Source organism: Alligator mississippiensis, chromosome 1 (assembly GCF_030867095.1).
Source record: "Alligator mississippiensis isolate rAllMis1 chromosome 1, rAllMis1, whole genome shotgun sequence".
NCBI classification, from domain to species: Eukaryota; Metazoa; Chordata; order Crocodylia; family Alligatoridae; genus Alligator; species Alligator mississippiensis.
The window spans coordinates 8853799-8881570 of NC_081824.1; the positions used below are offsets into that span (position 1 = coordinate 8853799).

At 51.3% G+C, this 27772-nt stretch overlaps 1 protein-coding gene across 2 annotated transcripts; it reads left to right on the forward strand.

Moving 5' to 3' along the window:
- The first annotated feature begins 5541 nt into the window (after positions 1 to 5541).
- Positions 5542 to 26364, forward strand: XKR5 (XK related 5). Of its 2 annotated transcripts, none has more exons than XM_006270720.4 (7): positions 5542 to 5693; positions 9887 to 10070; positions 16324 to 16505; positions 18307 to 18516; positions 19182 to 19351; positions 21125 to 21233; positions 22891 to 26364. In XM_006270720.4, exons 1-7 carry the CDS (start codon positions 5636 to 5638, stop codon positions 24114 to 24116), a joined length of 2139 nt encoding a protein of 712 aa, XP_006270782.2. In that variant the 5' UTR covers positions 5542 to 5635; the 3' UTR covers positions 24117 to 26364. The 2 variants fall into 2 exon arrangements, with proteins under 2 accessions (XP_006270782.2, XP_059584570.1); XM_059728587.1 differs by lacking the exon at positions 5542 to 5693 and adding an exon at positions 14593 to 14819 and having other exon boundaries at positions 9920 to 10070.
- Positions 26365 to 27772: the final 1408 nt, after the last annotated feature.

A 27772-nucleotide genomic window follows, 5' to 3' on the forward strand; every position in this document is an offset into this window, starting at 1 on the left:
TCATTCAACAAGCTTCAGATAAATCATCCACGCCACCATTTTGAAGTGTGGGGACACTGGTACACCAGACCCTCCGGGTGCTTTAATTAAAGAGACTCCAAGAGCTGCTTTGTTTAAAGTGCCCCCCTCCTCCACTCCCGGAGCACATAAGTGCCCATAAATAGCAACCTACATAGAGATTCAAATATGGTCCTTGAATCAGTGGACCTGACTTTCCATTACCTAGCACCTTTTTGTTCGACATTTGTACCTGTGTACCCCGAGTAGCAGTGGGCAATCCTGGTTCAGAAGCATTTTATCCTTGCTTTGCACTGGTCTAAATGACCCCACGGTAGGACAGGCCATGGAGGAGTAGGTGCTTTGCTGCAGATCCTCAGCTACAGTTTTATATAAATATAAATATAAATATATGGGGCAGGGTGTAATATATATTATATAAATGCAACTCTACTGAAGTTAATGGACCTATCCCAATTCACTTCAGAGAGGGACCTAGCTTGAATTCTTTCTAAGCCATTCAAATGTTGCCACAGCAAGATGAACAAGGTTGGAGAAAACTACTCAGTTAAAACACCAGAACCAAACCTCCCAGGATCACACAACCTGTGTGTCGGCAGAGACAGCGGGAATGCTGGAGCTCTGACAGAGACAGCAGGCACAGCAGCATCTGCCTGGCTTCCCCATACCCCACCACCACCACCACTCCCTGCTCAAGCAGGGATTCTCCACCTCCCCTCTCCCCAAGCACAGACCGTAGCCAGCATGTGGTATGCTAGCTAATGCTGAGAGGTATCTAAGGCAGACAGGACAAAGGCAGGCAGGACAGTGTCCGCTTAAGGCTTTTTGGAGCTAATCAACAGGCCAACTGGTAATGTCCCTCCATTCCTTCCTTGTAAAAAGTTGTTTAAGAAGAGCTTGAATTAACGAGGCCTTTGTTTTCTTGGTGGGGTGTTAAACACGGTGTTATCAACTCCCTGCTGGCTCCCTCTCTGGTCAGGAGCAGCAGGGTGGGGCAGTGGGGGGTGGGGACCCCTCCCTAATCAGAGTGTCCTGCTGGCACCTGGCTGCACCCCTCAGCGTCTAGCCTGAGCCACTGCAGGCATGTGCCTGCATTTCCTCACTCCAGAGGGAATGTCTGAGCTGGTTCAGCCTAGCCAGGTTAGACTAACCTGCAAAGATTGAATCAATTTAAGCTCAGGCTTTCTGGAAGTCTGTCCCTAGCCAGGGGGCACCACGTGCATTTACATGTGAGCACACATGCACATGGCCAGGAATACAGTGGTGGAGAGCAGCTCTGCAGGTATGTCTAGTGGGACAGTGGCAGAGATGCAGATTGGGGCAGCAGCCACAGTGAGGTGGGGAGTGGGACAGGGTTGGCAGATGGGGCTGGGGAAGCCGCCCACCCCAGGTGGTGTCTGGGGCCAGGGCAGGAATGCGTGGCTGTGGGACCCAGCCGGGGAACTGGACAGAGATACAAAGGGCTGGCGGGGGGTGTCGCTTCCTGCAACGTGTCAGGGGGGAGGCATAGGAGGGCACATGACCCTCACATTTATTTGCCCACAACAGGGCATGGAGCTGCATCCTGGCTGCCTCTGCAGCCCAATAGGAAGGACCTGGTGCAGGAGGGTGGATTGGGGCAGGGAGGCTCGGTGCTGCCACTGCCACCGCCAGGAGCCCTGTGCTGGCTGTGCCACCATGACGAGGTGCCCCCTGCCCACTGGCAGCACCAGCGGCAGCTGTAGCAGGGAATTGTGCAGCAAGGCAGGGAGTCTTGAGCCTGCAGCAGGCAACCTGCATCCTCCCCACTTGCAGCCAGGGCTCAGGGGCCCATGAAGTAAGAAGCTGGGCAGGATGGTCCCATAGCCCTGGCAGTTGCAGGCCCTCATATCAGCTGGCATATCAGCGCTGCTCAGCACCACAAAGCAGCTGGGGGCAAAGCCATAGCTGGACCCACATCTTGGTGAGGGAATGGGGCAGGGTGAAGCTCTGAGCTTCCAAGATAAACAAACAAAAATCAAAAGCCAAAATGTATAGGTATTTAGAATTAATTTTATTATAATGATTGAGGCACTGGTCAGCTTCCAAAGTGCTTTAAAACTGTAACTATATCAATAAAACACTGTGTTCAACTCATACCTGTATATATAGCACCGGTTGGTTCATTTTAATCATGGAAAGATGTAGAGTTTGGGTTTTCTAATCAGAGAATTTGGGATTGTTTTAAACAGAGAAAACCAGTGTCCTTGGTAATGACCAGACCTCTCTAGTGATGGCAATAACGCCTCTTTGTATAGCTAACGAGGTGTAAAGCAACCCTCTCTGCCTACCAAGAGTTTAGCTCTGAGCGCCATACTGAACCTTACTCCAAGGTTTCCTTCTGGGGCTTCATTCAGAGAAAGGGTCACGAGCAGCAGCTCGGGGGAAAGGGAAATCTCCGTTGAGAGCCTCGCAGCACTGGAGTACAGGTAGATGCACAGCAAGCCTGCACCCTTTACGATCATTTTTCAGAGGAGAAGCTAACCAGGTTGCCCACAGATGGAGATGGGGTAGTTGGGGAGCTGATGTCAAGGGTCCAGTCCACAGTCTATTCCCTCCATCGCAACATCCTAGAGACCAGTTAGGGGTGCACTGGTTTCTTAAGGTTTCTAGGAGCACCCAAATTAGCAAAACGGAAACCCTAAGGTCCTGACTTCTCTCTGCAGGCCTGGGGCGATGTAACCTGCTGAACGGTGTGTGCCGCCACACCCTGTGCCACAGCCTGGAAAAGTACATCGGCCGATGCCACCGCGGCCTGAGAAACTGCTGTGTCGACGACTACGTGCTGAAGTACAAAATGTAGAGCGCCCGAGACGGCCGGAGGTGGAGGAAGGCAGAGGAGCAGTCCCAAGCCAGTCAGACCCGTTGTTCCCCTAATAAATTATAGTTTGCATGGAGAGGGACACGCCAGTCTGGGCTGTGCCATGTTGTTCTTTGCCGGAGCCTCCCAGGTCTTGATCCCCGGGGGCTTGCTAAGAAGTAGCAGACGGTGTGATCATGCAGTACATGGAAAAAAAGACCCAGCTGGATGCCAGCCGGACTGGAGAAAGTCCAACAGGATGGTGTCCACTATACGGGAAAGCGGGCCCAGGGGTTAGGAGTGGGGTTCAAGTCCTTGTTTTGCCACTGTCTTCCTGAATAACCTTGGGCATGTCACCGAGTGAGAGTCAAAAAGGACTTTCAGCAGTATCCAGCACTTAGGCACCTGGTCTCGTGGCATGTTATCCAGAGCCCGTGGAAAGCCTCTCTGCTCCCTTGGGAAGAGGTAGGTGCTTCAAAGCGGGTTCAACCTCATCGTCACACAGACAGCCACTTAAAGGTCACCTATAGGGAAACCCTGAGGACAGGGAGTGTCTGACATCCCAGGCCCCCGGAAGACAGGTGCCTATGTTTCCCTTCCAAGGGCCAAGCGGGGCTGGCTCATTTCCTATCAGCTTGTAGTGCTGCTCTCCCTTCAAACCTTGGCCTTGCAGATGGACCCCTCGCCCAGGCTGCGGGGAGGTGCTAATTCCCTCCCCTGTGAGCACGTCTACATGCAAAATGAATGCAAAGCAATAAACACCGGCACAGATCACACCAGAATCTATTGCTCCCGGGCACTGCGTTTACACGTGCACCCGGGACCGCAGCACATAGAGCGGGGTTGGAGTAGCCCCAGCTGGTAAGGGGCCCCAGGGGTCTGCCTGCCAGCCCAGGGCTCCTCTGACCCGGCTTGACGCGCTGCAGAGGGGCACGGGGCTGCTCCAGGGCAGGCCCCTGCGATGAAGCGCCCTAGGGCCCAAGCCAGCTCCATCAGCAAAGTTTTCACGTCTACACGTGCGGTGCTGCGCAGTAAAGAGCTCCGCCACAGGACAGTACTTGTGTTTGCAAGTACTAACCTGCAGCGGAGCTAATTAGTTTCCACACGTGTAGACATGGAGACTTTACCGGGGAGCTAATTAGGCAGTAACCGTCTTGTGTAGACATGCCCTGTCCGAGGGGATTCAGACCCACATCTCCCACTGCCGTGGGGGGATGCTCCCAATGACAAAACTGGCCTCAGGGCAAAGAACTGAGGCTTCCTGTCAGCAGGGAGGGGTGGCCGGTGCCTCCACCCGGCACCCAGAGGAGCCAGAGCCAGCAAGATCCTTTGTGGGTAGCCCTGGCGATGTCCCCCTGAGACCATCTGACCCACCCCACTCCCTGACCAGCCTGGACTCTGCAGACCTCCCCTCGCGGTTAGGGCTGGTGAGGTCTCCAGTCAGGAGCAGGGTCCCCACCCCGACAAACCGCCTCGTGGGGCACCCAGGGGCCATATCCCATTCACCCCGAGGGGGTGCAGAGAGCACCAGTGCCACCCGGGAGGCACTGCGGCTTCCAGGCACCCTGCCATGGGGCCCCAGGTCTCCATGTGGGGGATAAGGCTCCCGAGTCCCCTGGGCCACCAAACTCAGCATTGCCAGGTCCTCAATATGAAATTCTAGTACTGGAAGCTCAGAATTCTCCTGCGTGCTGAAAAACCTACAGTAGTCGGGGGTTTCAGCACATACGATAATTTTGAGCTTCCAATATATAAAGTAAATAAGACTTCTTTGAACGCTTCTTCGTGTACCTTTAGTGTACACTACTTCTTATTTACCTCTTTATTCTTATTTACTTCTTTGCATACTTCTTTGCATATCTTCTGTGTGCCACTATTTATTCCTATTGACTTATGTCTTTGCATATCTTTTGTGTACTATTTATTCCTATTGACTTACTTATTATGTCTTTGCGTATCTTTCGTGTACCACTATTTATTCTTATTGACTTATTTATTTATGTCTTTGCATATCTTTCGTGCACCACTATTTAGTCCTATTGACTTACTTATGTCTTTGTATATCTTTCGTGTACTATTTATTCCTATTGACTTACTTCTTATTTATGTCTTTTGCATATCTTTCGTGTACCACTATTTATTCTTATTGACTTATTATTGACTTCTTTGCATATCTTTCGTGCACCACTGTTTCTTCCTGTTGACTTATTTCTTCCTATTTACTTCTTTATTCTTATTTACTTCTTTGCAAAGAAGAAAATACTTCTTTGCAAAGAAGTATGCAAAAGGTCTGCAAAGAAGCCAGCAAGTCGTATGCAAGAGATGCAAAGTGTGCAAAAAAAAAATATGCAAAGAAGCATGCAAAGAAGTCTGCTTCTCGTTTTACTTCCTAGTGCTCACTGCCAGCCCGCAGGGAGCACTGGGTGGTCCCCTAAAGTTGAAGCGGGTCTTTATGTCGAGGCACGTAAGTGCCGGCAGCAAGCCCTGAAGTCGGGCCCGATTCCCTGGGGGTCCCTTACACGCCCGGCATCAGCCCTGCCTCGGAAAGGGCCGGGGTCCGCCCTCCCTGGGCGCGCAGGGGAGGGAGGGAAGGGAAGGGGAAGGGAGCGGTTTTCTTTCAGCCCCACTTTGCATTGCAAACATTTTTTAAACAGGCTTTTCTGCTCGTGCGCTTGGAGAGCCGGGACTCCCCTCCCCTCCTTCCCCGCCCGCTGCGAGTGCAGAGCCCGCCTTCTCCTCCTCTTCCTCCTCCTCCTCCCCCTCGGCGGCGCGGGAGCCGGGAGCGGGCGCGGGCGGAGGATGCGCGCGGCGTGGCCCGGGCTGAGCCTCCTGGTGCTGGCGGCGGAGCGCGGCGCGCGTGAGTCCCGCGGCTTTTCTGGCGGAGCTCTGGCGACCTTGCCAAGCAGCGAGCGGTGCAGCCGGCTGGGAGGAGGGGGGGGTGCAATGCCCCTTGCACCGCTGCCTCCTCCACCCACCCCGCGAGGGAGGGATGGGCGTGCAAAGCCGCTGCATGGGTTCCCTCCCTCGGGGTGAAGGGCAGGATACGCACCCAATGGCTTTAACAAGACTTCTTTTCTTCTTTTTGCGTTTTTAATAGCATTTGTATTCAGGAAAATGGCCTTTTTATTAGTATTAGTGACTTTTTCCCACCCACCCTCTCCATAATCCACCATCCCATACCTGACCGACTCTGCAGGGGTGCAGCGAAGAGTTCTTGGTTATCAAGTGCTGGAGGGGAGCAAGCCCTGGGGCCAAGCCAGGCCTGGGCCGCAGCTCTCGGACGGGATGGGGGGCTGTTGCTGGGGTCTCGGACAAGTCCCTTGGCTGCTCTGCGCCCTGTTCTCCGCCTGGGTGCAAATTGGATGGGGACCTTGCTTTGCCCAGGGCTTTTACTCTTCTGGTGCCATAGGATGAGGCCAAAGTTGGTTGCTTATTCCCAGTTCCTTCTTCAAAGCATAGCTAAGGAAATCCTCTCTCTTTAGGATGTGCAATTCATGAATAACAAGCTTGTATTGGGTCTAGATCGACATAGCTAAGGAAATCCTCTCTCTTTGGGATGTGCAATTCATTAATAACAAACTTGTATTGGGTCTAGATTGGCATAGCTAAGGAAATCCTCTCTCTTTGGGATGTGCAGTTCATTAATAACAAACTTGTATTGGGTCTAGATTGGCATAGCTAAGGAAATCCTCTCTCTTTAGGATGTGCAATTCATGAATAACAAGCTTGTATTGGGTCTAGATCGAAATAGCTAAGGAAATCCTCTCTCTTTAGGATGTGCAATTCATGAATAACAAGCTTGTATTGGGTCTAGATCGACATAGCTAAGGAAATCCTCTCTCTTTGGGATGTGCAATTCATTAATAACAAACTTGTATTGGGTCTAGATTAGCTTTGAAAACGGAGCCGGGAATCAGGAATAAGGAACCGGGAATAAGTGTGTAAGTTGTAGCCGTGTTGATTTAAGGACATTGATGGACAAGTTTCTTTGGGTAAATTTGATCTCTTATTAGACCAACTGAAGAGTTGGGGGAAAAAATGTTGACAATTTTTTCCAACTCTCTACTTGGTCTAATAAAAGAGATCAGATTTACCCAAAGAACCGGGAATAAGGAATGGGGAATAAGCAACCAACTTCAGCCTCATTGCCATGGCAGTTTGCTCTCATAGTTTCCTAGTTGTTAGGGCCTGGGAGGGACCTTACAGATCATCAGGTCCAGCCCTCCTGCACTTGGGCAGGACAGACCGCTGGGGTCAGATACCCTAGAAAAAAAAAATGCTAGATATTTCATTAAGTAACTATTTACTGCCCTTAATGCTTTGAATTGGATTTGGCATATTGTTACACGTATTGATTCTATCTTCCCAATAACTCAGTCCATCCCAATAAGGCATTTCACAGAGCACAAAACTTCTTGACGTTACTTAAATAACCGTTATCTTCCTGCTGTTTTAAATTCAAATATAAAATCACCAGCAGAATAAATGAAGTACATCTACACTGTAATTTAGGCCCTCCACATTTTGGCACTGATCCTCCTTAAAATCTATTATGGTTCATTCTTCAAAGAGAAATTGCTCCGTGACCAGTGATAACGTCGTGTGTTTGCTTTCCATGCAGACCCACTGGCCAGAGCAAACTGGCCCCTGATCCACAGCATGTGTTTTCAGAGCTGTGCGGCTCAGCGGAGGTGCCCCAATCCCCGGGGTACCTGGAGGTGCTGCCAAGGGTGCCGCATGGTGTTAGCACTGTTAGGGTTACGGATATGATTCACAGGAGAAAAGCAAAGGTTTCAAAGAGAAGCCCGTGGTTTCTGAGGTCTTTGCAACAGAAAAAACCTAATGTCTATGAAATCTATGAAAAAAAAGTGAAAAGTAAGAGCTGGCATTTTCCGAGGACGGGGGCCGGAGTCTATCCGGGGTGCCTCGAGTCTAAAAAGGTTGAGAACCACTGCTTTGGAGGAACAGAAAGGAGAGAGATCGGTGCCTCCTCATGCTCGGTGTTGTACGTGGGCATAGCCAGGGGATGGTGGTTGTCCCACGGAAGGGGTTACAGATTAATAGCAATGCAGTTGCTGTGCATTAGAAGTAATATTTTGGGGTTTGGACAGATGAAATGCTTCCCCTCACACAATTGACAGCCAGATGCTGTAAAAAAGGAGCAGACAGAAGTTGCAAACCCTGGCAACTTCACCCAGTCCCAATGGAGAATTCCCCCTGAAAGAATCGGGGATAGAGCCCTACCCCTATAAGTTACACCTGTTCAGATTTCATCTGTCCCCCTCCATCCTGGGGTAGCCTAGATCCAACCAAGCTGTTACCCTCTCTCCTACCGCCTTGTAGAGAAGCACAGTAAAGATGCCCGCTGCCCCAGCACAGCTATGTGTGTCCATTCAGGAACCAGGTGTAATTTATATTAGTAGGCAAACCCAGTGTACGTTGCTGTGGGGTACGTGCGCATCTCCCCACCCCCTTTGAACAAAATTCTGACACTTTCTGTATCTGCCCAAATTAAAACCCTTTTCTGAGCCCTCTCTGACCTAAACACCATCTGGATCTGCGTGGTGCTGCTTATGCCAGAGCAAAGGCCTCATTATTAATTGGTATTGTTTGTCAAACTTGGGGCCCCATTGCATTCAGCATTGTACGTGCACGAGTAAAACGCCAGGCCCAGAGGACTTGTGCACTGAGTAGAAGATGCAAGGCTGGATTTAAAAGTAAGACAGAGGGAGCACAAGGGACAGGGAGACGTTATGCCCCATGTAATGGACGGTGGACACAGCACAGCCTACCCGGTGCAGATCCGTGTGTAGGTATTATGGGAGGTTAGGGGGAGGTCAGTGGTGTGATTCTGCATTTTTCCAAGGTTTTTCTGCAACTAAGATGACAGAATGATAGCATCATAGAGAAGTCGGGCTGGAGGGGACCTCCAGAGATCATCTAGTCCCACCTCCTGCCCAAGGCAGGAGCATCCCTATCCAATCTGTCCTATACAAATACATTATCCAATCTATTCATAAAACAACATAGTCGACCTGGACACAACCGCAAGGCATAACACCCCAACTCGCGACAGGTAAAGCAGGGGAACCAGGGGGGCCAATCCCCACAGCTACCGGGGTTAAGACATGCTGGAGAAAGCCGAGGAAGAGGGCCACGCGCCCCACTGCAGTGGAAGGCAGAAACCCTTGCAGTCCATACCAATCTGATCATGAGGTTAAATTCCTTCCTTACCTCATTGGGGCGATGGGTCTGACTCTGAACAGAGCGGCAAGACCCTCTAGCGGGAAAGTCCTGGGTTTAAGTCCCAGCAGGAGCACCGACACAGCCTTCACAAATCCCCAGCCTTAGCTGCAACCATCACCCATTGCTTCTGAAGCATGCAGAGATTAGTGAGCAAGCATGACTAACTAGCTGGGACATTAGGAGGGCAACCTTCAAATGAGGACTTCCCCGCTTGTTCACTGCTAGGTGTGGTAGGGGGAGAGGGGTAGGGCATGGATCAGCCCTGATAGGCCCTACTTAAATACTGTTCCCCTTGGCATCTGCTCTGTGCTGCCATAAGAGACAGGCCTCTGTCATCCCTAGATGTGCCAGGAAACTACAAGCCTCTCTCGGGGGTTCGCGGGAGGCTCCTAACTGTACAACAATGCAATCCTTGGGGCAAAAAATGATAAAATCAGGAAAAGGAGTGCAGATAAAAGGTTAATAGCTAGGGTGCCAAAGAGGGGTACCAGCAAGCACCCACTGCCCCTTGAATGTGTATATAAGGAGCTTGTGGGCACTGCCCAGTGAAACTGCTGACAAAAGTGTGCGGAGGAGTGAAAAGAAGGCAGCCCCTCAGTGTCCTGGGTTCCCAGTGCCTCCTTCCTACTCTGGTAGATGAGCAGCTTGGCCAGGCCCTGGAAAAGATGGTCCATACAGGACGCTAGGCTGGATAGATGGATTATGGCCTCCTTATGTCCTCCTTACACCCCAGGGAGAGCAAAGGTGGAGGAGGAGTGTGGCTGCCTGCCCTCCTATCAGTTTTTTTTTTCTTTTCTCTTCCAGAGATCTGCACCATTGTCCATTTTCTTCTCTCCAGCCAGTACCTCTGGTGTGGGCTAACCATTGCCTTGTCTCTGCCTGGCTATCTCGTCCAGCTCCTCAGCTTTGTCTGGTTCCAGGCAGACGGGCACAGATGTTGCTGCGCTCTGGTGATGCTGCATGCCCTGCAGCTGGGGATTTGGAAACGGTAAGAAACAGACTCGTCCACATTTGAAGAATTAAGGGGTTTCTGATCTAACCCCCTGGGGACAGGTCTGTATCGTTTGCATGGAGTGTGTGTGTGTATCCATGCACATGTCTACGTAACTATAGGTGGTGGTGACAACTTCGTGGGTTGTGTGGGTGTCTCTGTAGTCTGAAAAGTGAGATTTGCTATGATTTCCTGAGAACCACGTGCCACCACAGCTTGCCAGAATGGTGTTATCCTGGCCCTTAGTTCTTGGGGGATACGGGGCCTTAAGACAAGGGGATGCAAGAGCAGACTGGTCCTGGCATTGCACTGATGTGCACAAACACATCCCATTCATCATTATTCAGCTCAACTGACTTTTATAGCTCTTAGAAGAGCAGCGGCATGTCAAGTGGTGCAGCACCCTGGGGCTTGTTTCATCATTCCTACCGCTGGAAGGAAGGTTTCTTTGCTCTCTTTTTAAAGAAAAGTCCCTGAAACTTTTCATCTTTCCCCAATGCGATCTGGCCTAGGGAACATGTTTGGTTAATACCGACAAACCTTTACACTTCATCCCTAACTGCTGATTAATTCTCCAGCGACCCTCTGAATTCAGCGATTGTTTTGTGCCTTGCGCATAATTGTGCTATTGTGAGTGGATATCTCAGAGGATGCATCACACTTTTCTTAACACAGAAGATTGAAATAAAGAAGCTGTCTTGGTTATTGAACTTCTTCTCTTCAGCCTTGAGTGTGTGCAGCCACATTTAATAATGCTGGCAGATTACTGGGCATTATAGGAGCCCCTGGAGAGTGTCTTTCTTAGGCCAGGATAGTCTGTGATGATCGCTTAGTCCCATTTCCTGTCTAGCACACAGGGCAAGGAATGCTCCCTGCTGATTTCTGCATGCAGCTCAGCTGTTGATAAGGTTACCTGGCAAGTGCTTGGCTGGAGTGGAAGTCCAGCCTATACAGCTGTTTTCCAGCTTGGCTGGAGTGAAAGTCCAGCTGTACAGCTGTTTTTCTACTTGGCTGGGGCGAAAGTCCAGCCTGTACAGCTGTTTTCCAGCCAAGCCACCCAATGCATTAAAATAGCAAACTGCTGGGCGAGAAGCATGAGCCAAAAGCTGTAAGTGGATTTAATGGTCCTGAAACTCGGCCTTTGATGACCAAAGCCTCACTTGCAATTATCATTATTATTAATTTGTATTACCACAGTACCTAGGGACACCATAGCATAAAATGCTGTACAAATGCAGAATAAATTATGGTCCCTGCCCCAGAGAGTTTGCAGCTGGAGTGTTGCAGCTAACACAACCTCGTGTCCCTCAGTTGGAGCACACAAAGTTGTGAGTTTGTTGCCAGAACAGGCTGTAATTGCTGTGAGAGATCCTAATCTGAGGTGGGAATGGCCAGATTGCTGGCAGGCGGGGGATAACACAGGGATACTATCATTGAGACCCTCCTTACCCAAACCTGATACTTCATATAGTCTCCTTTCTTCTCATTCATAGCATGGTCCAGTCACAAAGGGCATACTTGGGATTAATGAGTCAGATACTCATTGCGCATGTGCCTCCATTGCAGAGAAGCACATTTCAATCTTATCTTCTTCTGCACTGAGCTCAAAGCCTGTGGGTCTGCTTACTCGGTCCCATTGAGCAATTCCTGATCCTCCCAGGTAATCAGCCCCCTTGTTTATTGCCTCCAAGTGAGTCTCTTTTATTCCTTCTCAGGGTCTGGTACCAAGCCCTTTGATTACATCAAGTGAACCATTACCATGGCTTTTGCAAGGCTGTCAGGCCCTGCCAAGTTGAGCAAGTTCAGCTGTTTGTAAGTCTTTTGGGGAGTTTTAACAGTTAACACTTTCCAATCACAAGAGCCTCCAGCTGGGCCCATGTAAAGTGTAAGAGCAGAGGTCGCAGCTGGGTACAAACAGATGGAGGAGGACGAGGACACAAAGAGATGCCCAGTGAGGCAGTTGCCATGGACCAGGAGCAGTCTAATCCTTCTCAAGATGTTGTCAGGCTAAAGGAGAATTTTAAGAAGGGGTTTGAAGGAAAATAGTAAGGCAGCTTTGTGGAAGAGAGTCACTCTGTCTAAGCAAGTGTGAGAGACAGCTTGGGGGCAAGCGTGAAGGCCTTTGAATTGAAATCCAATCAATGCATGACGAAGGCTGATCTAAGGTGGGAGCTGATTCCCCCGTGCTGAATGAGGAATGACAAGAAGAGGGGCTATGGGCTGTGAAAGGGAAGGCAACCACCTTCTGTTGGGCTAGTGGTTGCACATAGAGGGAGAGCTAGGAGAATGCTCTTTGCAGCTGCTTTCTGAATGAGCATATGCAGGGCAAGGATGCATTGGTCCCAGCCAGGGGAAAGGGTGCTGCAGTTATTAAGAAGTGAGATGGGATGCAAGCCAGCTGTGTGCTTGGACAGGGAAGGCCCCATCTAAGAAGCTGTAGAGAAGGAGTTTGCAAGTCCTGGGCACAACCCAGATATGAGGATTGAGAGAGGAGTCCAGGTAGAGCAGGGGTGGGCAAGTATTTGGCCTGCAGGGCCACTTAAAAAGTTTCCATGAGCTTCTGTAGGGGCCCCGATCTGCTCCCCACGCACCTTTGCTACGGGTGCCGGTTCCACGGACTGAGGCATGCAGGGAGCAGATCTGCCCCAGGGCCTGGCCCTGCATTGTCACCACCCCACGATCCTGGACCCCGACTGCCTGTCCCATTCCTGGACACTCCTCCCCACCTGTGGCACCATCCCATCCACCCAGCCTAGTGTGCCTGCCTGCAGGGGTCCCAGGCTGGTCTCCATGGAAGCCCCACCTGCCTGCTTTCTCCATCCAGTGCCCCCAGAGTGGGTTGGAGCCAGGCAGAGAGTCCAGCTGCCACGCCACCCCTGCTCTGCCACGCGCCCGATAGCAATGGGACAAGCTGCGCATGCCACAGACCAGGCTGCCCACCAGGCCTGGACCGGGGAGGGGGCTTAGGGACCTGCTGCGGGCTGGATAAAATCCCTTGGCAAGCCAGATCCAGCCCATAGGCCGTATTTTGCCCACCCCTAATGTAGAGGATGATGCCCAGGTTCTGGGTCTGAAGGACCGGTAGGATCGTGGTGGTGTCTGTGCTGATTTGAGAAGGAAGATCATAGAAAATGAGGGCTGGAAGGGATCTCAGGAGCTCACATCTAGGCTGTCTGGGGAAACTGGTGAGGATAAGATGGCAAGACAAGGTCCCAGACACTGAGGTTCTTACTCAGACGGGCATTGCAAGCATCTGCACTGCTGATGAAACCACAGACGAGATGGACAGGCCCTGTCACCAGGATGTCAGATGAGCGACTGCCAAAGATCTTTTCCAGTGAACTAAAGGAGGGAAAGTGCTCTCAGGGAACTCGGAGGAAACACTTCAAGGATGCCCTCAAGTCATCCTAGAAACATTTCAACATTGACCCCAAGTCCTGGGAAGATCTCGCGCACGATCGTTCTACCTGGCGAAGCCTCGTCTACTGGAGCTACCGTCTGTGAGCGGAGAAGAACTGCCGAGGCAGAGCAGGAGTGCCAACAGCGCAAATCTCACAACAGCAGCACGTCCGCTGTTGATCAAGCAACCCAAGGTGGCATCTCTGCTCAGCGTGCCGTAGACAGTTCAAAGCACAAATTAGCCTGATCAGCCATTCACGCGTTCACGGAAACCGAACCAACCAGTGATGTCATGGTCATCTTCGAATTCGAAGGGCAAACAGCAAGAAGAGGTAACCCGTTCCAGTGCTTCAGCACCCTCCTAGTGAGAATTTTTTTCCTAATATCCAACCTAAACCTCCTTTGCTGCAACTTGAGACCATCGCTGCTTGTTCTGTTATCTGCCCCCACTGAGAACAGTCCAGCTGCATCCTCTTTTCAGCCATCCTTCAGGGAGTTGAAGGCTGCTATCAAATCCCTCCTCAGTCTTTTCTTCTGCAGACTAAATAAGTCCTCTCCCCCGGCCCCATCACCATTTTCATTACCCTCCACTGGACTCTCTTCAATTTGTCCACATCATTTCTGTAGTGGGGGCCCAAAACTGAACACAGTACTCCAGATGTGGCCTCACTAGGGCTGAATAGAGGGAAGTTACTACTTCTATTACTATCTGCTATTACTATCTACTATCTGTTATTACTATCTGCTGTCAACACACCAATGCACCCCCAGGATGCCGTTAGCCTTCTTGACAACAAGTGCACACTGTTGACTCATATCCAGTTTATTGTCCGCTGTCACCCCAGGTCCGTTTCTGCAGAGCTGCTGCCCAGCCAGTCAGCGCCAGCCTGTACTGGTGCATGGGATTGCTGTGTCCTAGGTGCAGGACTTTCTACGTGCCCTTGTTAAACCTCAGGAGATTTCTTGAGGTTCAACAAGGTCCTTGAGGTTTCTCGGTCCAATTCTCCAATTTGTCTAGGTGTCTCTGAATCCTCAACCTACCCTCTAGCATATCTACTACTCCCCCTGGCTTGGTGTTATCTGCCAACTTGCTGAGGATGCAATCCACCCTATCTTCCAGCTCTTTAATGAAGATATTGGAAAAAGAAAAACAGCCCTGGGACTGACCATTGGGGCACTCCATTTGTACTGGCTGCCAACTAGACATCAAGCCACTGATCGCTACCTGTTGAGCCTGACGATCCAGGGCTCTGTCCACCTTACAGCCCATTCATCCAGCCCATACTTCCTCAGCTTGCTTGCAAGAATGCTGTGGGAGACTGTATCAAAAGCCTTGCTAAAGTCAAGGTACGTCATGTCCGCTGCTTTCCCTGCATCCTCAGAGCCACCTATCTCATCACAGAAGGCAACTGGGTTGGTCTTGGTGAATCCATGCTGACTGTTTCTAATCACCTCCCCCTCCAAGTGCTTAGAAATGTAGTGAATCCCTGCTGACTGTTTCTAATGACCCTTTTCTCCTCCAAGTGCTTAGAAATATATTCCTTAAGGACCTGCTTGAGGAGATGGCTGAGAGTTTGGGTTTCAGAGAGACAGACCGAGGTCTGCATTTGGCCCGAAGGAGGCAAACCTGGAATCCAGAATCAGGATACAAATCTGTGTAATGGATGACAAAGCCATTCCATTTTGCAACCCGTATAGTGTGGGACTCTGGTTAAAGCTTGTAAACGGTGCTGTTTGGGTGGGAGTTAACACTTAAGATGGATCCACTGGGTTAAGCAGTGGGACAGGCTGCCTAGAGAGGTTGGGCAATCTCCATCCCTGGAAGTTTTCAAGAGCAGTTTAGTCAGGGATGATCCTGCCCTTAGCGGGGGGAGCTGAACTAAATGATCTTGTGAGGTCCCTCCTAGCCCTGCTGCTCTATGAGCCTGTCATTTGGCACCTGGGACACAGTGGGTACCCAAAGTGGCATCAGTTTAAGTGCTGCCCTTCCTTCAAGCTTGTGCAATGACTGTGAAGAGTCAGGGCCTGTTGGGTTGTGTGGCTGTCCCTCCCTATTGAGGGAGGAGGACGGGCCTTTGGATTGGGGGGAACCTTTTCTTATATGTGCTCTGCCTAGCCCAAGGAGCCAGCAGATGAAATGGGTCAGAGGCTAAAGGGATTTTATTTGGGCTTGAAGGCAATAACAGGCTCATCTGTAATCTCTTTGTGCTCATTAAATCCAGCATGGGGATGTTGGAAGTGTGTTTGGACTTGCCTGAATTACAAAAATGCACAACTTCCAACAGACAGACAGCTGACAAGGTTGACTGGGGGCCCGGAGTTTAGGGCAACAGCTACCTTTTAAGCAAATGCTTGCTGGAGCAGATTAAAATGCAGGAAACAGTTTGCATCCCCGTGTGTCCGCATTTGACTAGTCTGTTAGCGCTGACGCACGCGTTTAACCTGATAAAGTAGGTGGGGAGAGCCCCTCTGGAAGAAGAGGAAGAGCTGAGGACGGTAGGAGTGTGTAATTCGAGGGTGGGTGTATTCAAAACCTTCATCCAAAAACTTGTGCAGCACCACCAATGTGCTTTTTACAGCGGAGCGGTAAAGATCAGGGCTGTCACTGTCCACTGCCTTGCACCATGCCTGCTCCTTTACTCTGGCTGGAAGGTGCCACCAGCTCAGGATGGCATTGGTTCATGCCCCCCGCAACGCTGGGCTCCATTCACAAAAGCATCAGCAACTGTCCAAGTTCCCAAGGCCTGTGTTTCTCCAAGGGTGTGATCCAAAGCCAGCCTGCAAAGCTGATATAAAGTGCAATCCGAATCGGGTGTTGTCAGACCTTGACCGTGCTTCTGTCCCCATCCAGGTACTGGGACGTCCTGTGGACAGCCGGCAAGGCAGGGAGGAGCTCCGCAGCCGGAGATCACCTCTTGCAGCAGGGGGACACAGCGGTGCTGCGGATCCTGGAGGCTTTGGTGCAGAGCCTGCCGCACCTGGTGCTGCAGACGTATGTCTGTGCCGCTGTGGAACCGGCAGGCCTCATCCCAGGTCTGTCTGTGCAAAGGCTGCATGGCCTGTCCCTCACAAAGGCGTCCTGTGGTTCTTCCATTTTTCTATTGCGGCCCCTCACAATGGACATAGTCCTGCCAGCAGACACCCCCCAAAGACTGCCTGGCTATCGTCCTCTCCTCAGTAAGGCCCAGCTCTTGTCTGAGCAGGTAGCATGGTACCTGGGAAGGGATCTGGGGCCCCAGTGGTGTCAATACAGTGAGCCTACAGCCTCCTGGAGCTGGCTTGCTGCTTGCTGAGGGAATCCCTGGGTGTGCTGGGGACCTTCCTGGCTTAGGGACTGACCATGGAGTACAATTTCTGAGCTGTGGCCATTTATTATAGTCCCTGATGGGCAAGTTGGCCCTTCCTGCAGCAAATATGGTGCTGCCTTCCACAGTTTGGGAGCTGCCATCCAAAGTACAGGGAGGGGGTAAGGAGCGTTTCATTTCTTTACCCGACCACCTAAAAACTTAGGTGTGCAGTGACAGTCCACCTAAAAGCCACGCCAGCCAAAAAGAGCCCAGTGGAGAGTGCATTGTAGCTGAGGATGCTTAATTTTCCAAGGGATTGAACAAGCATAAGGAATTGATGGCTGTGATGCTCAGGAGTATTCCAGAACATGTCGCTAAATCCATGTGCTACATCAGAGGCCAAAACACCCCAATCTCGCCCCACACCTGAACTTGGTGTGCCAGAGGCAGACGGTGGGGGGAGACACGAGGGGCCCAATCCTCGTTGCTGGTAGCGGGTGCACACACGCCTCTGAGTGGACAGTAGGGAAGGGGCCAGGGTTGTCCTGCCACGGCCCTTTCCCCACTGTGTGCCCCATGGCATGCATGTAGCTGCCACTGCCATGGAGCCCAACCAGGGCTCTGGAGCCCAGTGCAGCTGTTTGCAGCTTCCCAGCTGCCTCTGGGCAGCAGCAGGAGGCTGCAGACAGCTGCATCGGGGTCTGGAGCCCTGGCACCGGCTCTGCGACAGCAGTGGTTGCACATGCACCTTGGGGCTCATGGCTGACAAGGGACTGGGGTTGCACTGCCCCTGGCCCCTTCCTGGCCATGCAACTTGAGACGCATGTGCAGCTACCACTAGCACAGAGTCCAGTTAGGGTTTTGGATGCCGGTGCAGCTGTTTGCGGCCTCCCAGCTGCCTGCCACGTCCAGCCTAGGCTCTGGGCAGCTGCTGCTGGCCACAAAGCCCCAGCTGCTTGCAGCAGAGCTTGTAGCCTCCCCACTGCTGTGATCAACCTGGGCTCTGTGGCCGGCAGCAGGTGCCCAGATCCTGAGCTGGCTGTGACATGCAGAGCAAAATGGCCTTGTATGCCATGCTCTGGTACGTGTGCTGACCCCTGTTCTGCATGTTCGCTACAGCTGCTGAATCAGAACTTCCTAGACCTTAAATGCTGGAGGCTGCAAGTAGGAGAGGAACAGGGGAAAAGACCCTGGTCATACCCTGTTCACTCTCCCTTTCAGCTTCGCTTTCTGCCAGTGTGTGACATAGGAGACTGGGCAAGATGGACCTACGGTCTGACCCCAGTAAATATCAGTTCTTACGTCAAGTCTGTTGGGAAGAATGCTTTTGATCTTGGTGTTTGGACACCTAATAAGATGGAGAAAGCTGGAAGGAGACAAAATGGGGCAGAGTTTATAGTGGCGAACAGCCACAGTTCAGCAGAGGAGTGTTTGGTGGAATAGCTCAGCTGGAGGGCGAGCCGTGGGCACTAGGGGCTGCATATCACAGGAGTATTGGACCCATCATGGGGCTCTTTTCTCAGCACCTCCCTTGCTTTCCTTTGTAGGCATCAGTGCTGGACTGTCCCTGCTCTCCCTCTCCTGGGCACTGGTCTCTTATAGTCGCTTTGCATGCCTGATGAAACCAGGACATCTCTACATGCCAGCGGCTGCCCTCCTGTGCCAGCTTTTGTGGAGGATGGGGATGCTGGGAACCCGGGTCATAGCTCTGGCTTTGTTTGCAAGAGTCTATCCTATCTGGGTTTTTGCTGTTGCAGGTAAGATGAGATTTCCTGCCGGGACTTGTGCAGGTAATATTCTCCTGTGTCTACCAGGAGGGCTGAATTCGCCTGTCACCCACCTACACAGGGTTGTGTCAACCTAGGACTGGAAGGAATTGGTGAAAAGATACTCAGAGGATACTGAAAGGAGGATTGTGCCCTGTACTATACAGGAAGGCAAAAACCCTGGCCGACTTGGGGGGGGAAATTCCTTCCTGCCCCCAAATTTGGGATCAATATGACCCTGAGCAGAAGAGCAAGACCCTCCAGCCACTGAGTTTTCTAAGTGCCAGCAGAAGCATCAGTGCACCCCAGTTAAACCTTGCAGCTGAAGCCGTGCCCAGTGCCCCAATATGTCAGAGGAAAATCAAGCCTTCCATAGCCCAGTAGTTTTCCGGAGGCGGGTCAGTGAACTTGAGGTTCATCTCTTCTTTCTGGTAAATGCACAGCTTTTGAAAGGTGTTGAATGACCCACCCTTACTTCTGCAGTGTAGCCTGATTTTCCTTACGCTGGCTCATAGGAAATGGCAAATGGAAGAGAGTCTGTTCATTTGTGCATTGACTCGGGTTACTTGGCAGCCTGTGCCATCTACAGGAGCATCTACCAGCTGGTCCCCTACCCGGTGCTAATTTGACTTCTGTCCTTTGCTCTCCTCTCCCAGGTGCTCACTGGCTAGTGATGTCTTTCTGGCTGGTGGCTCAGCAGACGGACATCATCACAAGTCCCAGTCGCTGGAGACTCTTTAACTGCCTGGTAGGAGCCACGTATATCTTCTGCTACATTAACTTCCGGGACGGCCCCTCCCGGTACAGGGTGGCTGTGTTTTATGTGGTAAGTGCTCTGACTCCCGGCTCTCATGCTACTAGCAAAGGAGCAACAGAAACCATAAAGGACTAATAAAACTGTAAGACCCATGACGACTTCTGGGTGCCCTGTAACATGCCTATATAGTCAGGGTTTAATAAACTATATAGGAAAGGTCTAGCAGACCTGTTCAAAGGGCTTCAATCTGTGACCTTTACATAGTGCTTCAGAATAAATGTTCTCTCCTCTCTTACTCCTAATAGTGAGGTTTCCTGGGGCAGATGTTCTTTGCTGCGCTTTGCGACCATCAGCTTTTGCCCTGAGGGGTGAGATTTGATTGTCCTTATTTTTAGCCTGTGAAGCTACATTTTATGATGGCAGCTTCATCTCCCTTGCTGCCGGAGCAGATTACACCTGCCACAGCATCTAGCCAAGGAGCAGAAGCACCAGAGTAATTATGCTGGCAGAAAGGAGGACTCTACGGCTGTCGAGGTGCTTTGCATGTAGATGCACTCCGTTTCCCTGGCAGAACTACAAGTTTGCTGGTGAAATTTTATAGGACAGACCAGGCCTCCATCTTCTGAGAACTTCCTAAACCCTCTCTCTGTCGCGTGGCTAGAAACCTCCACTTCTCATCTGCGTCCAGACAAGAGGAGGAAGTATCTTCTCCTAGCTCAAACCAAGTGTCACAAGGTGCCTTGCCCTAGGAGAGGACCATGAAGTTATAATGACCCTCTGTTGTCAGTAGTCATCAGCAGAACTTTGTCTAGTTTTGGGCACTGCACTTCAAGAAGGACGAAATTGGAAAGAGTTCAACAGAGAGAAGCAAGAAAGATTAAAAGTCTGGGAAACATGACCGACAAGGAAAGGTTGGAAGAATGGGATTATTCAGTCTGAAGAACAGAAGGCTGAGGGAGGATTTGATAAGTCTTCATATTCCTGAAGGGATGATAATAAAGCAGTTGGTAATAGGTTATTCTCTGTGGCTGCAGGGGACAGGACAAGCAATGGCTTTAACCCAAAGCAAGGGCAATTTAGGTTGAATATTAGAAAGAACTTTCTCTAGGGAGGCGGTTAAACATTGGAACAGGCTACCAGAGAGGTGGTTGACTTGGTTGGTTTCCCCAAGGATGATCCTGCCTTGAGCTGACCTGCTGCAGTCCCTTCCAGCCCTGCTCTTCTAGTTTGGCAGATGGGATGCATCACTGGAAGCTTCGCAGTAAGTGAATGCACATGCACAGAGGCATCCATAAAGACAGTCACCTAATAACTTATGTGGACAGAGGCATCCATAAAGAGAATCACCTAATAACTTACTGTCATCAAACAAAAATAGCAAACGGTACTGGCGGACTCCTCAGATCATCACGGCGCTCTTGCAGAAATCTTCCTTTTTAGGAACTACGAAGAGGAAGTGAATTTGCTGCTGATGCAAAGGGCTGCCTGGCAGCTCCGGGGAGCTCATTCCAAATCCAGTAACAGCTATTTCCTTTTTGAGACGTGCATGTCATGGCTGGCGCCGTCGTCTCTGCTGCTGGTCCCAGCTCTGCGCTTATGCCTGTGCACTGGTGGACCAGGGATGCCACACGAGCTGTCACTTGTTTTTATGAGCCACGTTTTGGTTCCGTTCAGAACGCGTGTGGGGAGGATGAAAGCGGGTAGAGGGAGTTCAAACCACCCAGGCAAAGTCCAGACCTTCTCTGCGTGTGCTGTGTAACCTGTGCCATGTTGGAAGGGTGTCTGCAACCTGCAAACGGGGTGCAGTTCTGTCGTGATGGCTCTCTTTACTCTCCCCAACAGATCATGCTGGTTGAAAACATCCTTCTCTTGTTGGTGGCTGCAGACCTGCAAGGCGCATTGTGGAGTAGCCTGTGCCAGGCTGGGGTTGTCCTGTCGGGATTCGTTATCGGTAAGATCTTTTGCTTTCTCAAGCTCTGAATCCCCGCCTCTCTGGGCAGGTGGGTAGGTGGTGGCAAGAGTGGTTGAAAAACCCAGGAGTAGAAACACTATTGCTGACCCTCGGCATCCTCTCCCAGGAGCGGATGTCTAGTTTGGTTTGTTTCCTTAAAGCTCTAGATCCTGGGTTCATCTAATGAATGACCTGAACTCAGTGCCTGCTTTCTTCCTCTTAACTTATTTTCTGAGCCCTTGTGTCTGCACAGAGAGATTGGAAAAGGGAAACCCGAGTATGATCTAACAGCTCCAAGCAAGAGACAAAGACGCTTGTTTTAAAATCTCATCCTTTATTTTAAGTCAGTCTCATGACTTTGGGGGCCTGACCCTTGACTTCTGAGGTTGGCAGTGCTCTAACGTGGGCACGGTTCCTCGTAGGACGTCTTCTGGTTTGGCACCTGCCAAAGAATTGAGGAGGGCTTTAAAAGACAAGTCCCTTCCTTCGGGGCAAAAGCATGTGGAGAGAGGACGATGTGGAAATGTGCTGGTTTTTCCCCTACTCCAAGGCAGGTTTGGCTGTTGTCCTGCATCCCTGGCTTCAGGTAATGCCTTGGAAATCTGACTGTGGTGCTGCTTTATGGCGAATGTTGGGCACGGCCTGTCTGAAAAAACATTGGCCTTTACTCTGTGGTACTGCTGCCTGCTCCCTGCAGGCTCCTGGTCTGAGATGAGGTTATCTGACTGCAGCCCAGCAGCCAAGCCTCCTTGTTCCTGGCCCTCCGTGTGACGGTGGAGGGAGAATGGGGAAGCCGCTTTCTCCACCCCTGGAAGACCCACCGTGGGCAAACTTTAGGACTCCAGTCTCGGATAGAGGCAGGACAGGGCAGAGTTAAGCAGCGTGACTGCAATTCTGTCTCCTGGCTCTGATTGCAAAGAGATGAGCAGCTAACACTACCAATGCCTCACTCCCTTCATACCCACCCCGGGAGGGCCCAGCTGCTGCAGACAAAGTGGGGCAGAGAAGCCACGCCTCTTGATTGTCCTTGTACCCGTGGGGTTGCCCTTTCCTCTCCATGCTGCCCTTTGCAGAGTTGCCAGCTGTCATTTTTCCTACCCTTCAGGTTGGCACGCCATTTCCATGGCAGGGGGACACTACAGTTAGCTGCTCATGTCCTGAAACCCCTGTCTGTCCTGCTGCCTGGTATGGTCTCATTGTTTTCTTGATCTCTGCCAGGTCTCTGCATCCAGGTCTTGTCTTGTACTCAATCTTCAAGCTTTCCTGGGGTGAGGCCATCATTTTGTCCCACGTTTAGTGTCTGGCATGGGGTTGTCTGGTCCCTGAGTAAGGTTTTGCATTTGGTCTGATACTACTGCTGACTGACCAGCTGGGTTGAAGCCCCGAGATGGATTTTGTCCACAGGCTGTCTGCAACCATATTGTATCTAGACACTGGCATGTAAGGAAGGCAACCACATCAGGTCCCTTTGATTAACTACATTCAGATGCTTAATTTGCAAAGCAAATACTGTCCCAGCACTTTGTGCAGTTGTGTTCATCAGCACTGGCACTTCTGCTTGGATGCCATGCGTTGTGCATGGTTCTTCCTCTCTCGCACTGTGTGCTATGCAGAGATGTCAGTAAGCCTGTCACCCTGCACCTCTGCTCTTTTTCAGGCTGTGCGGCACTGGTCATTTACTACGGGCTGCTCCACCCCAAGTCCACGGAGATCTGGCAGAGAGCCCTGAAGACATCCTGCAGCATCATGGCTGCTCAGGGGAATGGGCCAGAAGGATCCTCTTTGCCATCCAGAAACCAAGCGGGAGGGCGCTTTGGATTTCCAGGCCTGGAAGATGTGGACTCCTCAACAGTGGTACCTGCCTGGTCTGTACCCGGCGTGCAGGGCGACTCCTCGCTGGGAGAGCCCAGAGGCCAGACTGCCCTGGAGAACAACTGGGCCAACCACCACCACTGGCTGCTGGTGAAGCTGGCTTTGAAGACCGGAGACGTGTCCAAGATCAATGCTGCTTTCGGAGACGGGGGCACTGGGGAGGTTTATCCTGTAGGCGGGGTGGTGAGTCAATACCCCAACGCCAAGGCTGGGAGATGGCCTGTTACTCCTAAACCCCGAGTGGAGGAAGACAAGCAGCCAGTAGCTGAGAATGGAGCTGGGGAAGGCCTGAGCAGGAGAGAGGAGACTTCTTACATGACTTTGGCCAGCAGAAAGCCTGGTAGTTTGATCTGCGTAAGAACAGCGCAAGAGGCAGCACCATCCGGCCTCGTGGCGTCCAGGGGGAAACACGATGTTCAAAGCAGCCAAGAGAGAGACAGCTCCGATCCACACCTTGGAGAGAGCAGTGCCAGAGGGGACCCAGACTTGCTGCCCCCCAGCCACCTCCCAGCAGGCGCAGCCCAGGCACACGACGGCTCCACCGTGTACTTCAGTGCCGATACAGGCAGCATCGCGCCCGCTAGCATGGGAAGACATGCGTGCAGCGACTCTGCCAAGGGCCTCACAGAGCTGGACAGGGGTGGCAAGCCTGTACTGGCTAACCTGGCAGGTGAAAGAGAGGACTTTCCAGTCCTCGTGGCTAACATCAGCCCCATACTGGCCACGGGCCCACATAGCCATCTGCAGAGCCCTTCCTCCCTGTGCTTTGCCAGTCCCTGCAGCACCTCCCGTCCCCCCGAGGAAACTTCGGAGCATGAAGGAGCCCTGGGGGCACCGTGTCCCTACTGGGACACCCTGTCTGTTGGGATATGGGTGGCGATGGCGAAAAGGAAGCTGAGGCCAGCTGAGGAGCCGTGCTTCACATCCACCCCCAAGTCTCACCCTGCAGGCCAGGACTGCAGGCGGAGGGAGACGATGGAGGGGATGAAGCTCGCTGCAGCATTGGAGTGAGGCTGTGCAATGCCCACCTGGTGCCATCTTTTTGGTGTCCAGCTGAGTGTTAATGACCTACCCTTATACCACCCGCAGGCACGCACAGTTCTTGTCTCTGGGTGCTGGCCCTTCCTCCTGCGGTGGACCTGTCATTAGATTTCCCCTCCTTCCTTTCTGCCATGCCAGATAACTCTTTGCTGCTGGGCTATCTCCTGACACTCAGGCTCCAGCCTTGGTATGCATTTCTCTCCACTACGTTGCCCAGGCTCTTCGACAGACAGGCATTGAGCATCACAGCAAAATTAGACTGGCAGAGCCTCGTATCAGCCACGCTCCACAACTCTGGCCTCATGGAGATGGCCCGCCAGTTGTGATAGTATTTAGTTGTACCTTGAGGATGCCAGCGGTAAGATGGGAGGTCACTTAGCAGGACTGATGTGTTATGCAAGGGACTCCTCTGCAGGAGGCAATGAAAGAGGTGACCCAGCAATGGGATGCAGGCCCTTCCATGGCACAGCATAAAGGCACAAGAGGATGAATTGTCCTCCCAACTTCCAGCAGTCTGTTGGAGCTGGCTCCAAGTAGATAGTTGTTGGCTGTTGCTGGGTGGGGGGCTGGACCTGATGATCTTCCGAGGTCCCTTCCAGCCCGAATGTCTATGAAATCTATGAAATCTAGGTCTCCTGCTTTCAGGGACAGTCATCAGAAAGAACCAGATGGGCTATAGAGAGACAGTATGAACCAGTGGATGGAGCAGGAGGCAGGACAGCTGGGTTCCTGTCCCTGCTCCACCCACCACCAGCCTACCAGGTCAAGTTGGGCAAGTCACCTCGCCACTTTTGTGCCTCCATAGCCCCATTTTGCAGATGGGGAAGCTGGCCCTCACTGCCTTTTCCTCAAGTGCCTTTAGCTCAGTTGATTCACAAGGCTGTAAGAGAGCTAGTTGTTCATAGATCTTGAGGGTTGGAAGGGACCTTGTGGTGATAAACTGCAGTGGCAGGAAATCCTGCGGTAACCGAGCTAGACCACGGGCTGCTAGTTTTCACCCTGCAGCATAGTCCCACAGATGACTCGTGCACAGCAAGACCTGTATTTTTCGAGAATGACTAATAGGTTTTGGTGTCACGTTGAACCTTGGTGCCCAAAGCGGTCTCCTCGAGGTGGGTGCTCTAAAGATGTAGGCCCCTTGAGGGCATCTCAGGTTGAAAATGCTGAGGCCCCCAAAATTCACTAGATGCTGCAGAAGAGTTAAGCCCAGTGCTTTTAAGTTAGAGCAGATGTTTGTAATGAGGGAACTGCCTCCAGATGGAGGGTGTGGGATGGAGCGCTGTTGCCAATAGGACTGCTAATGCCAAAGGGAGACCGCCTGGCTTTGGCATCCAGGACAGCCTGTGCTCAGCAGTAGTATTGACACTCTCCTTTGCTGTGTCCTAGCTCTGCTGCCTGCCACCCGGAGAAGTGCAGCCTTTTTTTTTTTTTCCTATAAAGCCTAGTGTTGCCTATTTATTAACTTATTTAGACATTAACCTTATTAAGCGACTAAAGCAGGTTGCCTTTTGTGTATCCCTTACAAGAGCATGGAAGGTGTCACTCCGCAGCAATCCTTCCAGATGGGTCTGGTACCAGCTGTTTACTGGTTCCCGGTCCAGAGATGCTGCTGTTGCCTGTTTCTGCTTGCTGTTTAGGTGGGTAGCTGTGCTGCTTCCAGGGCACTCATGGGAGTGTCATTTGCAAACCGCCCACCGTCCTCAAATGAACCCCCTGAGGGTTGTCTTTCCTCTAGCAGAAGCCCTCTGCTTTGCACCTGCGTTATCCCATCCAATAAAACAACCGCCAGACAGGTGGGGCTGGCTGCAGAGTGGGGTAAGGAGGACAGGCATGAAGTTGAGGCGTGGACAAGCAATCCTGGCTGCCTTTGCTCTCTGTTAATTTAACTCATTTTAATCTGAGTTGATTTTTTTTGGACGTGAACCCTCTGGGCTTGTTTCCAAAGACCAAGGCTCCTGTATTGCATTTGCATACTACTGTCACACTGAACCTAATTTTAACACAACTAACTATACCGTGCTACTTTTTACAGCATTTGGATGGTACTCAGCATGGAAAGAATTGGTTGCACGGAGCTGTTCCACTGCCGTCACTCTGCAGTGTAGCAGAAAGTGTCATGTGGAGCCGTTGCTCAAGTTTTGTAAGCTTTTACCATTGGGCGTATCTTGGACAAGCTGCTCGTGTCTGAGACACTGTTTTTAAAAACTACTAAAAGCTCCCTACACATGTCTGTGGGTTTTTTTAATGCATCATGTGCACGTGCATTGGTGGATATTCCAGGGATAAAATGCAAATATACCAACACCCCTTCAAAAATAATCATAACCAAAGCCTCAGACCCCATTCACAAGCAAACTTCATTTCAAACAAAGCAGGGCAACAGCAGGTGAGCCCATCCATAATGCAAAGACCACTGTGTTTTCTATTTTTCTATGCCATACCAGACTAAAGACACCTACCCAGAGTAGCCAGTAGTCCTGTCTAGCTTAGCTTACCCATAGGTTCAATTTTATTTCATCCGTGGGTTCTTTGATTTGGTTTGGGATTTTTTTCTTGGGGTGTTTCTGGGGGCTTTGTTTTGCTTTAAATGCTGGCTGATTTTAATCATAATTTCCCACCAGGGAAACCTCCCATGTTTTGCTTTTTTGAACTGCCACAGTTTCTTCATGGATGGTTGCTGCTGGAAGGGGAACTGTGGAAGTGGCCTGCTGAGCATCTCAGCAAAGGGTCGGCATGGTGGAGAGAAGTGGAAAGTTTGCCAGGTCCATCACCTGCATACCACAACCTCTCCTGGCCAAAAAGGAGAGTGAAATGGGGGCGGTGAGAAACGGGCATCTCCTGCACAGCTCAGCGGTGCACAAGGATCAGGACCCAGGCTTATGCGCCAGCTGCATGCTAACACGGGGCAGAGTTCAGGGGGCAACAGGTGCTAGGGTTTGCATGAGAACATGGGGCAGCCGGCGAAGAGAAGGGAAGGCCTAATCTGTCTCTACTGCACATAGCAATATCAGTCACCTCTGATAGTCATGTGGCACCACAATGCAGATGGAGATCTCTCAGCTGAAAAGTGCGATGCATTAAAAATGCAGCCAGATACACACACGCATAAGCAAGGTTGGCCCGTTACGTGACAAGTGGAACTGGCCCTTTATGCAAAAGGCGAGCCCCTATGTGGTGTTGAAATATTGCCCCAAGTGAGGGAAGCTGGAGGCCATCCCACTTCCCAATGTTCTGTTGCATCTAAATGTGGCAGCAATTGGCTCATATGTGCCATGCAGCTGGCCGCCCCCAAATGAGTATGAGCCGGTTGCATCTCACTCACTTTCACCAGGGATGGGCCCAGTCCAGTGTCTCCCTGCATTTTAGTTCACAATATCTGCACTGGGGGAGTGAATCAGAGTGTGCTCTGGATTTATAGGTCTTATGCCCCTGGCTGTCCTCACATAAGTACCTTGCCCTTGTCAATCAGGACTTCTAGAGGTGATACCTTTTATTAGACCAACTCGATTTGCCTGGATACCTTGCCGTTGTCATGCATTTACTCTACAGCATCTCCTGATGTCAGGAATTGCTCTTATTTCTGGTGTGCAGATGATGAACAGCGAAACAGCTGAGACCCCTGAGAT